This window comes from Astatotilapia calliptera, chromosome 16, assembly GCF_900246225.1.
Source record: "Astatotilapia calliptera chromosome 16, fAstCal1.2, whole genome shotgun sequence".
Lineage (NCBI taxonomy): Eukaryota > Metazoa > Chordata > Actinopteri > Cichliformes > Cichlidae > Astatotilapia > Astatotilapia calliptera.
The window spans coordinates 18,908,092-18,924,273 of record NC_039317.1 but is presented as its reverse complement, the minus strand read 5'-3'; the positions used below and the strand labels follow the sequence as shown (position 1 = coordinate 18,924,273).

At 40.3% G+C, this 16,182-nt stretch overlaps 2 protein-coding genes across 3 annotated transcripts; both read left to right on the top strand.

Moving 5' to 3' along the window:
• Window positions 1-1,503: 1,503 nt before the first annotated feature.
• hoxd4a (homeobox D4a) lies at window positions 1,504-12,564 on the top strand. Of its 2 annotated transcripts, XM_026145060.1 has the most exons (4): window positions 1,504-2,895; window positions 3,302-3,398; window positions 10,960-11,019; window positions 12,502-12,564. In XM_026145060.1, the coding sequence occupies exons 1-3, from the start codon at window positions 2,487-2,489 to the stop codon at window positions 10,979-10,981; spliced, it is 528 nt and encodes a 175-aa protein (XP_026000845.1). In that variant the 5' UTR covers window positions 1,504-2,486; the 3' UTR covers window positions 10,982-11,019; window positions 12,502-12,564. The 2 variants fall into 2 exon arrangements, with proteins under 2 accessions (XP_026000845.1, XP_026000844.1); XM_026145059.1 differs by lacking the exons at window positions 10,960-11,019; window positions 12,502-12,564 and having other exon boundaries at window positions 3,302-3,658.
• A 32-nt stretch (window positions 12,565-12,596) lies between these two features.
• hoxd3a (homeobox D3a) lies at window positions 12,597-14,878 on the top strand. The gene is made up of 2 exons (XM_026145058.1): window positions 12,597-13,051; window positions 13,230-14,878. Exons 1-2 carry the CDS (start codon window positions 12,604-12,606, stop codon window positions 13,979-13,981), a joined length of 1,200 nt encoding a protein of 399 aa, XP_026000843.1. The 5' UTR covers window positions 12,597-12,603; the 3' UTR covers window positions 13,982-14,878.
• Window positions 14,879-16,182: the final 1,304 nt, after the last annotated feature.

The window sequence follows — 16,182 nt, the reverse complement described above, 5'->3', positions numbered from 1 at the left end:
TTCTTATTTATTAAAGGCCTCTTTTACAAGGTTGGTGCAAGCCAATAATATTCCCTATTATATTACACTAAACCGTTTACATCACCTGTCAAATAATTAGCCACGAATTTGTTTCTTTATCCGTTTAATTTTTCTTATTAAAGAAGAAAACGTGTTCTGTGTGTGAGGCACAGTTGCTTTTTAAGCCCTTTCAGAGCTGAGATGCAATTATTGTGTCACATTTTGGACAAGAAGGAAACATGTCATAAATTCAAATTACTGTCTCGTTGCTTAAATACTGACTCAAAATTTTTAGAGTTTGCTATATTTTCTCGCCATCAGCGTTATTTTTCTCCATATAGACGCACTGATATGAAATTAGCTCACTCGCATGGTGATTTAGCGTCCTTGAAAAAAAAAAGTGTATTATTTTTGCTAGACCCTCTCAGTTTCTCTCAGTTTTGGCCAATCTGTCTTGATCACGCCCAGCTTTAACTAATTTAATTTGTAGAGGAAGCTCGGTGTAGGGCTTGAGGTGGTCTCCATGGCAGTTAGTTAAGGTCTGACGACTTGGTAAACTTTTGCACCCTTTGAGCTGTCAGCAGCAGTAAAAATAATTGAACTTTTTGATAAGTTTGTAAATGATTTGAGTTGACCTCGATGGCCTCCAGCCCGTAGCATCTTTTGGACAGCGGAGGTAGGAAACCCCTGTATAACCTGGCAAGTGCTCAGGGGTTTATACCGTTGCTCGATTGCTTGACGGAGGCTTAACTTTAAATCTGAGCTGACAGTTTTAAAAAGTTTAAGGTCATTTATGGATTTATGGTGTTTGAAGAAGTGTATTGTCTTGCTGTGAACTTGGGCTGTAGCCTGATGAAGAGAAGAAGATCTTCTGCGTTGAAAGCTGGGCTGACCTCAGTTGGTAGCTGTTTTTTTCATTTACTTTACGCTTGTCATTTTCTTACGATTGACAGGAGCACCCAGGGCAGAGGTAGCCTGTAGCCTAATATTTTTGCTTTTCCTTTTCTTTATGTCTTTCTTCTTCTGCTTTTTTGGAAGCCTTGTCAACCAGCAACTGACAAGGCTTCGAGGGTTTCGTGTGTCCTATTGACGAGATTTCCTTCAAATAAGCAACAAAAAAGACCACGAAAAAAGCCTACTTTATACTATAGAAAAGGGGAATAAATTAAAAAGGAAATGCCGTGGCTAAAACAAAGAAAATAGGGCACTCCGGAGTGATTATAGCTTATAAAAGTATGTGTTTATCCCTGGGTTTTTAATTCTTGCCTCTTATTTTCTTATGTAACCTCAGCTTCTTTGATGGTTTTGGTTTATTCTGATTGTGAGCCACTCTGTTAATTTTATTAGTCTAGAGTGCTGCACAAAGAAAACGTGATGTGGTTTAGGGGGTAAAATTAGGCAGCATCGCTTCCCGTCGTCTATATATACCCTGTAGAACCGAATTTGTGTGATGAAACCAGATTCACAGATTCGATTCTAGGGGAGTATATGGTCGATGAAAAAACTTCGATTTATTGACTTTACTGCCATCGTTATCAGGCATTTGAAGCCTAATGTGCTTCCAGTTGTTACATTAACAGTGTTGGTTTATGAGTGAGAGTAAATCTGACAACACCACATTCCTCATAAGAGGTCGTGCTGTAACTCTGTAGGCTTAAAGGAAATCTAATATGAAATGTTGCAAGTGGAAATAAACATTGGAAGGTGTCTCTATTCCTGTTTGGCTCGCTGTGCTTTGCATGAAATACCAAATGAATTTACTAAATGAAACCAAGCCACAGACACTCCAGCTGTAGCTCTTTTTTCTCTTGTGGGCAGTTTCTGTCTCTACATTATTGATTCCCAGAGACTGCTGCTGCTGTCCAATAGGCTCCTGAGACAGATTTTTTTTTTCAAAGGGATGGGAGCAGATGAAGTGATGAGATTCGTGTAACTTTTGGATGACCCCTTCTTGACAAAGACAGTGTCCATCAATTGTCCTCACTCATTATTCGCTGTCTTTATGCCAAGGGGCTTTTTGTATCTTTTGTTGGTTTCTCTGTTGAACACCATGCTTTTAAGTTAGACTTTAGAAACCAGGAATCAGCTTTGATGAAACATCACCATGCACAGAAGACAATCCCCATTTTTAATATTCTGTTTTCTTTTTAATACGTTTCGTAAGTTCAATATTGTGCATATTTTCCCCCAATTTTTCTATTTATTTATTTTGAAATCCTCATTTTCTGTCTTCCAAACACGTACGCCGATGTTTCAAGATAATATTTGCGTTTTTTCCATCAGGTTCTAATTTCTGTGTATCTTAACTCAGATAAAAATGCATTTAGTTGTATGTTTACCAGTGTTTGGACCCGCATCACCTCTATTGGCCGATCTGGTCACATGGTTCGCTAACTTTATTCAGTTGACACCAAGTAGGAGGGCTTTATGGAGGGAGGAAAAAAGACAACTCGAGAAAAATTAGTATTTTCTACCTTCAGAAATTAATGGCCATGAGTTCGTATATGGTGAACTCTAAGTATGTGGATCCCAAATTTCCTCCCTGCGAGGAATATTCACAGAATAACTATATACCTGAGCAGGGCTCCGACTACTACAGTCCATCTCAGGACACAGACTTTCAGCATCCAGGGATCTACCCACGGTCAAACTACACGGAGCAACCCTTCAGCTGCAACACTGTGCAGGACTCCACAGTGCAACCACGGGGTCATGGGCACGAGAGAGCCAGCCACCCGAGCCATTTTAGCGCACAGACTGAGCAGGGGACTCCGGTCCAAGTGGCCGGACCCCGGACTTGTGGACAGCAGCAAAACACAAAGAGCCAAAATGGGATACAAGCCAAGCAGCCAGCAGTAGTTTACCCCTGGATGAAGAAAGTTCACGTAACTACTGGTAAGATTTCCTCTTCTTCTTCCTCTTCTTCCTCTACTGAGGGCTATAATCCAGAAATCAGTCAGTATACTATTTATAGGAGTCTTTGAAAGGCCTCGCCAATTACACAAGTCATAAATTTTTATAGCTCAGGAAATAGGCCGCTAGGTGAGCTCCTAAAATCTCCTCAAACACGCAGACTAGCCGGTGGAAATTGGGATGAAATCTAGAGCAAATCTGGTTAAATTTAGCTAAAATAATCCACTGTTTCCTGATGACAGTTCCGTTTAAATTTCCTTAAAGTATGAACTTTGACAGAGAAACTAATTTTCTTGTCCTGCACATGTTCTACCTGCATGCTGCATCGACCACATTTAGTGACTTTTGTTTGTTTCGTTTTGTTTTTCTTTTGTGTTCTTTCTCCCAGTGAACCCGGATTACACGGGATCTGAACCCAAGCGGTCCAGAACAGCTTACACCCGGCAGCAGGTTCTGGAGCTAGAAAAGGAGTTTCATTTTAACAGGTATCTGACCAGGCGGCGGCGGATTGAGATTGCCCACACTCTTTGTCTCTCCGAAAGGCAGATTAAAATCTGGTTTCAAAACAGACGGATGAAATGGAAGAAAGATCACAAACTACCCAACACCAAGGGGAGATCTGCACCAGTCTCCAACCATCTGCAGAGCATTCAGAAGGATAACCTGACTGATATCACAGCATTATAAGAAAGGAAAGTGGTCCTGTCCTTAGAGATTAACTGTATATAAAAAAAGACAAAAGTTACATCTGACTTTTGCATGGACTGATGTCGTTTCTAGCCATTTTGTTTTTAATTTAACAAACATGACCCTCCAGCATTGTTGCCTCGAGTCTGAGTGAGAAAATCAATCGGTCTTTAAAACCGAGAGGTTTGCAAGCTGAGCCTCTTCTGTGTTCAAATTTCCTCAAAGAGACAGAAAAAACGTCGAAATAAACTTTTCCTTCCCTCTTTTTCCGACGTTGCCCCCTCTGAGGAGACATTTATCAAGCAGCCTCGGCCGATTCAGTGGATTTAAACAAAGTGTCTCTGCTCTTCTCACGTGGATTCAGCTGATTTAAACAATGAAATATCTTTGCTTAAAAACAAAACAGTGAGATCATTTCAAATTACACGCACATACACAAAAGTTATTACAGCTTTCAGCACAGAAATTATTTTAGCCAACTGAAAAATTCACATTAAACGCACAATATATATATATATAAATGTATACTTGAAGGAAATATTATTTGCATATAGAGCACGCCAAACACTCCTCAACCTTTTTCAGAAATCCCCGCTGAATCTTTTGTGACTTGTATGTTTTAACTTATTTTGTACAAAAAAAGCTTTGAAATTTTAAAATTGTTATTTCCCAAACACAAGACATTCCTGTGTGCATACTATTCAGAGTGCCCTTATAAATCTTTCCTGACATCTTTGTAAACAGTGTACATTTTCAGAGGCTCTCTTGTGCCATTTAAAACTCTCCTATGAAAGATCATTTGTTCTTGCATGGCATCAAATTGATACTAGATGTTTCCAATCGGAAATAATCAAATCCTGGAGATTTAGCAGTATTTTATTTTTTATTTTTCAGACGATTTCTGCGTCATTATTTATTTGTTTAAAAACGTGTACATTTTTTTCGTATAGCACACAATTAAATTAAAAGTATTCGTTAAACCTTTATTATTCCGAAATATGTTTGAACTCTTGTGCGTTATTAGCATGGCCTTATGCAAAGTTTTAGTCTTAGTTAACATGGGAATCTTCAATTTTTTTTTTTTCATTCACAACCAAGCTATCCATGGGGCTCTTTCAGGTCATGTTTCAAGACAGATATTTCTCGTTTTATACCGTCTTTGTCCTCGGACAAAAAGCCAAGAAGCTCTCCCAGTATGTGGAGGTCTCCTTTCTGAAGTCTTCTTGACGAGAGAGTTGAAAAGGTATTTCAACCGAAGGTCGACAAAGCAGCAGTGGCAGGTTCATCCAGGGGACACATTTCAGCCGCAAGGACTGACCCCAGCACCCCTGACCCGCCGGACAGGCAGCATTTCTCTCCCAGGCGCTGTTCGCTTTGCTTTGGAGGACTGTTCCACCCTCAAAAAAAAAAGAAAAAGAAAAAAGGCTAAAGCTGATTCAAAGTAAGAGCCACTGAATTCCTCGTTTTACACGTGTTTAAACAGTATTTATACCAGGCGAAGCCCCCGAAAAGGTTCTGATTTGTGCGTTTGTCTCCTCATGTCTATATGCAATCTTTTCGTTTTTATTTTTGTACATGCTTTTTACCTTGTACGGTGCATTGAGATGTGAGAAGTATATTGAATAAAAAAAAATAAAGATTTCTACTGATTATGCATTTAAGTATTTGGGAGACTGTGTGTGTTCTGGGATGTTTATTTCCTGCACTCAAGATAGATTTTGATTTAGAAGAAATACATATATTTTTTCGACCCCGGGGTTATTTATTATTTCCCCGATAGCTTGAAATTTTAGAGTAACTTTTCTTTGTTTGCGTTATTTGGTGCCATTTGGTTTACGCTAGACGCAAAGGACAGCTTTGCTCCAAGTGTTTTTTCACCTAAGAGTTACAAGCGTGTGGAACCATATGGAACTAAAGGCCGCTTTTACAAAACATCTACAAATGGACCAAATGGCCAATGGATACACAAATGCAGCCTGTTGTCTTGGCAGGTCCTAAATTTAAGCACACAAGTGTATTTTTATTATTTAGAAAATAAAATAAAATAGAAGAGGTTTTTTTTTTTTACTTTGCCGTTTCATTTTACTCATGAGTTCGTAACAAAGCGAGAGCAAGCACTGCGCAAAAACCTCCCCTTAGGAAAAAAAAACTCTTAGTGGGGATTATTTAATTTATTTATTATTATTTTTGTGCCATAAAAACCACATTCAATGCGTTAAAGTTATTTAGACGGTTCTTTACGGTGCAGTGGAAGCACAAATTATCTCTAGTGCCCTCATAAGACTCAAATTGACAGGGAAAACTTGTTAAGAGGAGTTGGTCCTTCTCCAAGACTAATTCACGCCACATTTGTTAGAGCTGTATTAGAACGAAGGAACAAACACCCAATAGCACAGTATAGAACTTTAGGCTATTAAAGCATACCTATATTCTGCTTATGGTTAATATTAACCCCCAACCCCCCATGATCCACAAGCTGAGACTTTATTGAGGATGAGACGCAGCAATACCGACCTTCGACCCCTTCACGTTACAGGATCAGCTCGGATACAAACAAAGTGACCATATGTATGCATTTGTAAAGACAACCTGCATCCAAACACTTTTCATCCCCAGTGACCACGGGCTGATGCCCACTGAGCACGTGCGTGCACCGCGCATAAACGTTTGTGTATACATAAAATGTAAGTTTGTCACACGGATGTGAAGAGAAGCAGAGACAAAGTGATGCTACCAATCCACCATCCTGCCAAAAATGATCTCCATATAGATGCTGAGGAGAAGATGAGAGAGAGAGAGGGAGAGAGAGCGAGGGGGGCTGGGTGGGGGGGGGGGGACTGGGGAGAAGCGACTAGAAGGGGGGTGAGGGGGGAGAACCTACCTAAAATACATTACAAGCTCTAACTTAACCAAAGGTTGCTTTTTTATTATTATTATTTTTAGCTACTTAATATAAAACCTGGGTGTTTTGAACGTCTGATATATAATGCATGAATTGAACTAATGCCAATATCATAGTTTCCTTGGCAGTTATCAGGTCAGAGCAGCCTACTACAACGTGCAGTGTGTAGCCACACTGACCTACATGTCTGAACAGCAATAAATGGGAGCCAAAGGCAGTGCCATTTTCAATGACACTGCACCCAGTGCAGGAATACAACGTCGTTGCTCTCCATCCGGCCATATTTGATTTCCAGCTGTTTTCGCAAGAAGCCTCTCCGAGCCAGACAACCCCCCTAAGATATATTAAAGTGCGCTGTCTGCATTCAGAGATATAATCCAGAGACTATACCACTCCGCTCTCTATTCTCGACCACGTGATTGTCTAAATAATTAATGCAGCACGTCCCCCTAGAAACACGGCGTCGTCATTAATCGCAAGGACTCTATCAGACTTGAAAACTGAAGAGATCCCCCAAGAAAATAATATCCGATTCCCGGCGCAACTGTAGTCCCGCACTTTAGCAACACATCTGAACCGATGGATGCTTGGGTAGGTAAATATTTCAACATTTTTCATGTTGCCCCAGCTGGTAAATGACGATATCAAATGTCGTGATATTTGATAAATTGCTCCCTTTGATGTGTGCGCTCTGAGCGCAATTGTATAGGCTGTGGCTAGTCGCTGTACGCATGCCTTCTTCTTTTTTTAAAATAAATAAATAAATTAAATATATTAGCAGTAGCATAATTTTTCAGTTTTGCGGTTTGCAAATGTCTTGAAATGGACTGATGGGACTAATGTGAAAAAAGTAAATGGCAGTGACAAGTAGGATTTATGGATGCTCGCTTTGAATAACTGCTCTTTCGGACACATGCAGCTTAGTCTGCTCCCTCTTTTGGGCCCATAGACTCCTTATTCAGAGTCTAATTCGGATTTTTGCTAATTTAATGTGAAGTTGTTTTTGTTTCTTTTAATCTGAAGTAAATTGAATATGTTTAAAGAAAGCATTAAAATTAACTTGTCTTGTTTGCGAAGCAGAAATCGCGATTTTTGGTGTTGTATTTTTAACCACAAGACAAATTCCTAGTTATTTATCTCTCCCTTTCGCTTTAGAGCACAATCATTTTCTATTGTTTTTATTGTTAGTGGGGGGATGATCTAATTTTGATTTCTTAGAAGTCCTAGAAGTTCGGCCAGGCTGACAGTTCTGCCTCCTTGTAAATCATTCTCAGTTATCCCTGAAAGGGTGCGAGGCTGTTGGGGGCCGGGCGAAAACTGTAAATCTTTCACTTTTATTACCCTCTGAACATATGCTGAGACGCTACCAGTCCGGCATCCCTTCTTCTTCTTCTTCTCTAGCAAAGATTACCCACCGCTGAACCAACCAGGTCCGAGAACCGTCTCTGTGGTTCGAAATCTTAGAGTCTGGCCTTTCGGTATATTTTCTCTGGCATTAAAGCGTGCCATTATTTGGCATAGTGTGGGGTTAGTACCGAAAACAATGCAAGAAGACACTGGCTCCGTGCCTCTTTGTGCTTCAGCTGTGTGGGAAGACAGACACAACAAACACGAGATGATAATGTGGTTTATTTGAATACAATCCTTTCCCAGTTGCAAGAAAATACACACACGTCATTTATTTCATAAATCATTTTTTAAAATGCACTCCCACATCATTGCGCAGTTGTTTGTAAATTACACAGAACCGCGTTTTAAAACGTTTCAATATTATGCAAAATGTGGTGAGTGAGGCCCTCTTTATTCGTTTTATTGCGAAATCCCCGCTAGTTTCTATCTTTAGGGGGAGTGAGGCAAAGAAAAAGAAATCTTCATAAATGTTGGAAATTTCAAATCTTCTGTGACATAAAATGCACAGATCATTTTTTGCACACATGCATTGCACTTCAGTGCCTTTGTGGGGGGGAGGTTAAAGATGTCTAGATTTGCACGTTGAGCACCCAAACAAAAGCATATCTGCTTGGGTTTAAACGCTGAAGTGCAGGCGAGCTGCAAAGCTCGCAGCTCATGGGGAGATAAAAAGAAATAGGCAGAGGAACATTTTCACATTCACACAGTTCAGATGAGGAAATAAACGCCACCCTTTATCAAAATGGATTGGTGAGGTAAGGCTTACTTGAAGAAGGGAACAATCACGTGAACAAATATGCTTGTACCTTAAGGCAGCGCCTTTATTTGTCATCATAAAGCTTCCGAAACACCCCAAAATCCCAATGTTAGCTGCAAATCTTTACAGGCCTCTCCGTTTTTGAATTCCTGTATATTTCACTGGGTGATTGATTGCCAGTGATTTTTTTCAGGAATAAGGATACCTTGTTCGCTTTTTATTGGTAGTTGAATGCGAGTCCTTCCATTCTTTCGGGAATACTGTCTCCACTGGTATATGGAAATGTCTGAAAAACAGCAAGATCAGGTTTAGGACAGCATTGTCTACAGACAAAGGGTGAAGGATTTATTCTTGAGACAACGTGGAAAGGAACTGAGACTGAGAGGGAACTGCTTTATGATGAATTGATTCACAGGTAAGAAATTGCATGGCAGAACGCAACCTTTAACCACGGGTTAATATAATCCAAGGAAATATATATGATTCATTCCATTCATGGAGGCGATGCTCGTTAACGTCGCTCTCACCGGCAAACGCGCGGGTATGGAGCCCAAAGCTATCTCTTCAAAAGCAGATTCATATTATTACCATTATTATAGTTTTTTTTCCTCGAGAAATTGCGTTCAAATATTATCGACAGATCGAGCCAAAGCTACCCTGCGCTTTTCAGCTGATTTCACGTTTATGAAAACCTGCTCGGAGGAAAAAGTGGGAGAGGAACTTTTCTTTTTGACTCTTGGATCGTAAATCACATTAATTTGTTGTCTTATCCTCACTCGCTGGCGTTTGCCGTTGATTTATGTGGGTTCAATAGTATGGCTTTGTTAACCTGCAACGTTATATTATAGGTGAATTTATAGTGGATGCTTTAAGGGATAGGAGGTCTGAATAGTGAACAAGGACAATGCAAATGCGTTTTTTTTTTAATGTTTGGATACCTTAATGGCTAATTTGTTCCATGCAAATATATTTTCTCTCTCTTTGGACTGATGAGCAGCAGGTCTAAGAACACAAGGCAATAAACTCAAATTTGAGATAATTTCCACCCATTTTCGTTCAGTTTACTGTTTTACTTTGGATAAAGATTTAATGTTTGTGCACTGCAGCTTTTGTATTATAGGCCTGAGCTGCTCATAATTACGCGCAGTCTCCTGGATTAAAAAAAAAAAAAAAAAAAAAAAAAAAAAAAAAAAAGCTAAACTAAAAATACAGACATTTTGCTACAAAATGGGAATTTGTAAGCACTATACAATTTTCTGCAAAAAAACAAACAAAACGCAATTTGTGTTTTGTTTTCGTTTTCGTTGTTTCAAAACAGCAGCGAATACATTGTGTAAAATTATAAACTTAGCTTAAAAAATAATATATATATATTTCCAGTTATACAAACTTCCCTCTTATTAATAGATTTTCAAAGGTTAAGCTGAAGAAACGACTAAGTGAGATAATAACACTCCAGATTGAGTCCGACCCATTGTGTGGACCAAACTTACCGTAACAACGCGTAGGCGAAAAACACAGCCGCGTGAAAAGGGAACCATGTCTGCTACTAGTAGCTCAGTGTGCTCAAAAGCACTCGAGGTGCAGACTATCGACCGGCTTTTTAGAAAATCCTCATGAAAAAATCCTACAGTTGAATCGTGATACTATGAAGCTAAATTCCTCGGATAGATGCAATGAAACAGGAGCTGTTTGTTTCTTTTTTTTACACTCACTGCAAATATAATTATCTGGAAGATTTCTGGGTTTGAAGTTCTGGTTTCCTTGCCGTCGGTCGAGCATCTTGTCCTGTTTCTCTTAGCGCTGAAAAGCTGCTGTGAATTTAGTCGAGACTTGGCTCTTCTTTAAGGCAAACTGTTCGTTGTTCATTAAACTATGACTTACTGCTGAATGACCCTAAGGTCACCTAAAACGCTTATGAGTGCTAGATATTTGGCCTGACTCTTTTGTACTAAAACTGCACATGTCAGACTTTTCAGTCTCAAGAAAATGAAAGCAAAAGAAGAAGAAAAAAGTAAAAAAAAAAAAAAAAGTGAAATAAAAATAGACATACAATAAAAACGCTGGAAAATATGGAACTAAAGCCTCAGTTCTATTAAGCTACTATATTTTTCAATTAATTATCTAGAACTGTTTAGTTTAGCTTGAGTTTACACATAAATCTAAATTTAAAAAAAAATACTACAACTAAAAATGTATCACTCATTTTTAACACAACATGCATCGAAAATAACGCAGGGCTCAGACTAATAACAATACATTTATTTGTGTTATTATTTTTGTCTTTTAGGTCGAGATGGAAGCAGTGGTGAATGCTTGAGGGGTATAAAACAGATCTGCGCAGATTTCGGTGAGTAACGTTTTTTTAATGAAGGGAGAGGACAACACAGCCAACTGCTAACAAGGTGAAAGGGTGATTTGTTATTAGGCTACATATTTACGCTCACAGTGTTTCACAGGAGGCTTAAATCAAGAAAACAGACATGAAGGATGGTCTTAACCTGTACGTGTAATTATTTACGCAGGCCAGAGTCCAATTTCAGTAAGTCCCATTTCCTTTTTTAGCAGCGTTGCCGGAATTAAACAGTGAGAGCACACACAATAAGAAAATTAAAAAGAAAAAAAAAAGTAGAGTTTTTCAAGACCTCGCCAGTATCCCCGTGCCTTATTCAAAGCAGCAAAACAGCTCCGTGCTTTCCACCTCTGTGTTTAGCTGGAGACTCGCACTAAGCCAGAATGGAGGCATCAATTATAAACCGAGCCTCTTCATGGGAGAAGTCGCCGACTATGAAATTCTTTCCCTTGCCTTCCTCCTACGCTTAGTTTTACACTTCTGAGGGGCTGTGAGTCTTGAGGAGTGTTTTGCTTTTCATTCCCCTCTCTCAGGCCGTTTACAACCATAACATTTGCGGTCATAAATTTTGCCGCGGTCCAAACTGACAGGTGCAATTGTTATGCACGGCGCAGGCCGCACCTCGTAAAGCCACCAACATACAGTACAGGAGGGCCCCTTTGATATTTTTGTTTCGGCTTACTTTAAATGTTGTCATGCTTTTTATCATATTGGTAAAATAATGAGAATATTAATAATAATTTTTTGGTTTTCAAAAATATCCTCCAAAAGTTTAAAAAAGATAATTCAAGATAATTAGACATAAATCTTTAAGAAGAAAACCGACCAAGCAGCCAAATTATAATGTTTGAGATGTGCGTAAAGGCTGGTGAAATGTCATATTTAACCCAGCCCAACCCAACCCATCTTTCTCTCTCTCTCACTCTCACTCTATCCCTCCCTTTCTCTCTCTCTCTGTCTCTCTCTCTGTCTCTCGCTCTCTCTTTCTAACCCTCTCACACGGCTACATTTTTATATGAACAGTGCGGGAGTTCAGTGTTGTGCTTCTTGCGCTCTTCAACATGCGATCCTAATGCCTGTGCGCGCGTGAACAATGAATGCATTAGGGGCTTTGTCAGGCCTTGTGATTACTGAAAAGGGTATTGTGTGTACGTGTGTGTCAAATGCTGATTCAGCTTATTTGCAAGGGACTCCCAGAGCCTCCCAGAGGGTCCTTTTAGTCCAAGTTAAACTTTAACTGTTTTGTGCCAAGAAACGAGTCGAACGAGCTGGAGATGAAGCATTGTCATAGACAGTTTGAAGACATTTGGTGCTTTTCTAATTTAATTGCTCTAGTTGTTTAATTAGAAAGCACCAAATGCTCTATACAGTAGCTTCAGTCTGGGCCAAGCAAGCTGTGCCTTTTGGTTTAATGTGGATTTCAAACGCTGCATCTCACACATTCTGTGGCGTTACAGTGAGAGATGTTTCTTTTTATAGGTCACAGAGTGGAGCAGCGGTGGGAAACACCAATCACGTAAATAAACAACACTCATGCAACTGGATAAAGCTTCACTGGCTTACTGGCTTTGAATCCACAAAATGCAGAAAGCAACATACTACGACAACTCTGGACTTTTTGGAGGCTACACCTACCCCAAACCAGACTCTTACAACTATGGGCCCGCACACCAGTCCTATCCTACTTCAAACATAGACAGCGACTACCAGGGCTCAGTTTGTCCCATTCAGACAGCTGCAGTCCGGCCACCAGCCCTAAAAGACAGTGACCTGAACGGAGACTGCATGCGACAAAGCAGCAGTCAAAATAACAACAACAACCAAGCGACTAGTATTTCAGAGCAGCAGGCTCCTCCACTGTCTGCATCTTCCCCTAGCTCCAACAGCTCTGCATCTCAGAAGAAGAAATCCCCATCCAGCAGTGCTTCCAGCAGTGCCACACCAGCCCTCACCAAGCAGATATTCCCCTGGATGAAGGAGACCCGACAGAACTCAAAGCAGAAGAACTCAAACAACTGTGCCACCGCAGGTAGTGATCATGATGGTGACGTGTATGTGTAGTGTCTGTGTATGTTGTGTGAGCGTGTAGAGGTGTGTTTGGGTAGGGAGGGATCAGGGTGGGGGGGAGTCTTGATGTGCATGGAATTTATAAATTATTCCTCACATTGTTCAAAAGACCCTAAGATGATTCTGTGATTCCTTCACAGGTGGTGAAGTGAGTGATGAGAAAAGCCCACCGGGACCAGCGTCCAAACGGGTCAGAACTGCTTACACCAGCGCGCAACTTGTGGAGCTGGAGAAGGAGTTTCACTTTAACCGCTATCTTTGTCGTCCTCGGAGGGTGGAAATGGCAAATCTGTTGAATCTCACCGAGCGCCAAATAAAGATCTGGTTTCAAAACAGGAGGATGAAATACAAAAAGGACCAGAAGTCTAAAGGGCTGGCGCACTCCCCCCTGGGACATTCCCCGGATAGAAGCCCGCCGCTGAGTGGCCCAAATCACATTGGATACTCTGGCCAGCTCCAAAATGTGAACAGCCTCAGCTATGACGCACCCTCACCCCCGTCCTTTGCCAAACCCCAGCAAAATATGTACGGCTTGGCCGCGTACACGGCACCCTTGGGTGGCTGCATCCCACAACAGAAGAGATACCCGGGCTCCGAGTACGAACACCACGGCATGCAGAGCAACGGCAGCTTTGCCAACGCCAATTTGCAAAGCAGCCCCGTTTACGTGGGTGGGAATTTTGTTGATTCCATGCCAGCCTCGGGCCCCATGTTCAACCTCGGCCATCTTCCCCACCCCTCATCCACCAGTGTGGACTACAGCTGTGCCGCACAGATCCCAGGAAACCACCACCATGGACCCTGTGATCCCCATCCCACATACACAGACCTCACCTCTCACCAAGCGTCTCAGGGAAGGATTCAGGAAGCGCCTAAACTGACGCATTTGTAATATGTGGTTTCGCGTGTGTGCGTGCGCGTGTATGTTTGCGTGTGTGTGTGCCAAGATTATGTTGCGCTCTTTTTTTATTACCTCACTAGTCTAATAACTACACTCCAAGCGAGTCGTGTGTATTATTACAGTATTATTGATATTACTATTAATGCTATTGTGTAATTATTTTCTAAATAATACAGCTTTGTCCATTTCTCTTGAATATTTGGGGATGCGGAGAAGCAGATAGCCCGGTTGTCAGTAGTTCTTTTTTTGTTCTTGTTTTTTCTCAAGTGCAATGCGCAATTGTTTTTTTTCTTTTTGACTGAGTATTTCATGCCATTACTTGAAGGTAAGTCTTGTAGATCACAAAAATAGAAGCGCATCCTTAGCGAGAAGGATTTTTAGGGAAGTTTTTCGTCTGTTTGTTAGGCTCTCATTTCCCCCCGCGCACACCCCAATTTATTTATTGTTTTGTATTTTTCTTTTGATTTGCATAATCTTTTGTACTAGCATATAGCCTATTTATTATTTAATTACTTTTGTATTGCACATTATTTATCGTTTATATGCGAGTATTTATACGTGTGGAGTTTGTTGTAAGATTGGACAGATCAGTGCACTTGGAAGTGTGGGCAAAACAGGGTTTGGAAAATGCTATGACTCGCAATGTGTTGTTGGTATATAAAAAAGAGCATTTCTAATTGTAAATCTGGGACAAATGGGACATTTTATAGTGTATAAACATCACTATATGTCCATGGTTATTCTTGTGTCAAATCTTAAGCAAAACGTAGACTATCGAAGTATCAAATATTATACACACCAGCATGTCATTTTGTGTAGTCCATTGCTATTTTTTATTTGTCTTCCATTGTTATTCCATTCAGTTGGATATCCATAAATTTATGAAACCCTAATGATATTGAAATGTTATATTTTATTGTGTTCAACATTTTGTAAATAAAGTGCTTAAACTTCGTTTTTTATTGCATTTTGTTGATTTCCTTTTCTTTTCCCCCTTCTTTCTTTTTCAACAAACCCTGCAGCAGGAACTCTGGTTACCCTGCAGCTTCTCATTATTTTTAATTTCTCATTCAGCTGCTGCTGTTGCTGCCAGTGAATCTGTCAGGTAACTGTGCCGAGGAGGCGTATTGACCCACAGCTTTACTGTACAGCCTAAACGGGGAGAGACAATCAATAATTAGACACCAGGATATCTAAAACTCATCAGACGGCTCTATGCTTCCAATGCAAAGTGCATTTCAGCGGAATAAAAGGCTCTGGAGGTTATTGATGTTTTATTGGTATGAGGGAAGTGAGTCTACGGGCTTATTGCATCTTCCACATGTCACTTATCTTCTTCTTTTTTTTTTTTTTAGAGACGGCCACATGATTAGCCTCCTGCTTGCTGAGACAAGAAAATAAGCTCAATTTTCCAGCAAAGACCAAAGCCTAATCACTGACTACTGTCTAATTGATTGGTGCACAGCGAGACTGAGCATATATAGTCTCGCTTATATATATATATATATATATATATATATATATATATATATATATATATATATATATATATATATATATATATATATATATATATATATATATATATATATATATATATATATATACACGACCATTTGTTTTCATGGTCGGTGTAAGACAAAGCAGACTGGTGACAAAACAGAAAAATACACGGCGATTCCTTGACACAGGACAAGATGCAGAGGGGTGTGTGACTAAGAGAGAGAGGGAGAAAGAGAGAGAGCAGTTCATCCTTTATTGCTCCTGGAGAGCCATTTCAAAGCTCATTAATCAAAAACTCGTCGCTTTCAGACTCCTCGCTGATCCCTCCTCCTCGTGAACAAAGCATTTGCATTCCAAATCCAAGTAACACATTTCTAACCGAACAGGCCAATCTTTAATGGTGGTGGTGGTGGGGGAGCTGGGGAGAAGAAGAAAAAAGGAAGGGGGGGCTGTGGCAGTTGGAATCTGTGTTCACATTTTCCAAGATGATATATCCCTGGATTTAAGAGCGCATGAAGGAAAATGAAACTCTTGTCACAGAAATCATCAGTGGCTTTAATTCACTGTGGCTCTAATTCAGAGTGAGCCCCCACCCCAGAAGTTTCACAAACATCAGCCGCTGAACTGAGCGTGATTCACGGTTATATTAACGGCGGCGTTTGTACGTTCAGTCCGTGCTGTGCCACAAA

Bases quoted from the DNA above. Each gene is read 5' to 3' on its own strand.
- hoxd3a (XM_026145058.1), top strand. From the start codon at position 12,604: ATGCAGAAAGCAACATACTACGACAACTCTGGACTTTTTGGAGGCTAC. The intron at 13,052-13,229 runs GTAGTGATCATG...ATTCCTTCACAG, and splicing joins AAACAACTGTGCCACCGCAG to GTGGTGAAGTGAGTGATGAG.
- hoxd4a (XM_026145059.1), top strand. From the start codon at position 2,487: ATGGCCATGAGTTCGTATATGGTGAACTCTAAGTATGTGGATCCCAAA. The intron at 2,896-3,301 runs GTAAGATTTCCT...TCTTTCTCCCAG, and splicing joins GAAAGTTCACGTAACTACTG to TGAACCCGGATTACACGGGA.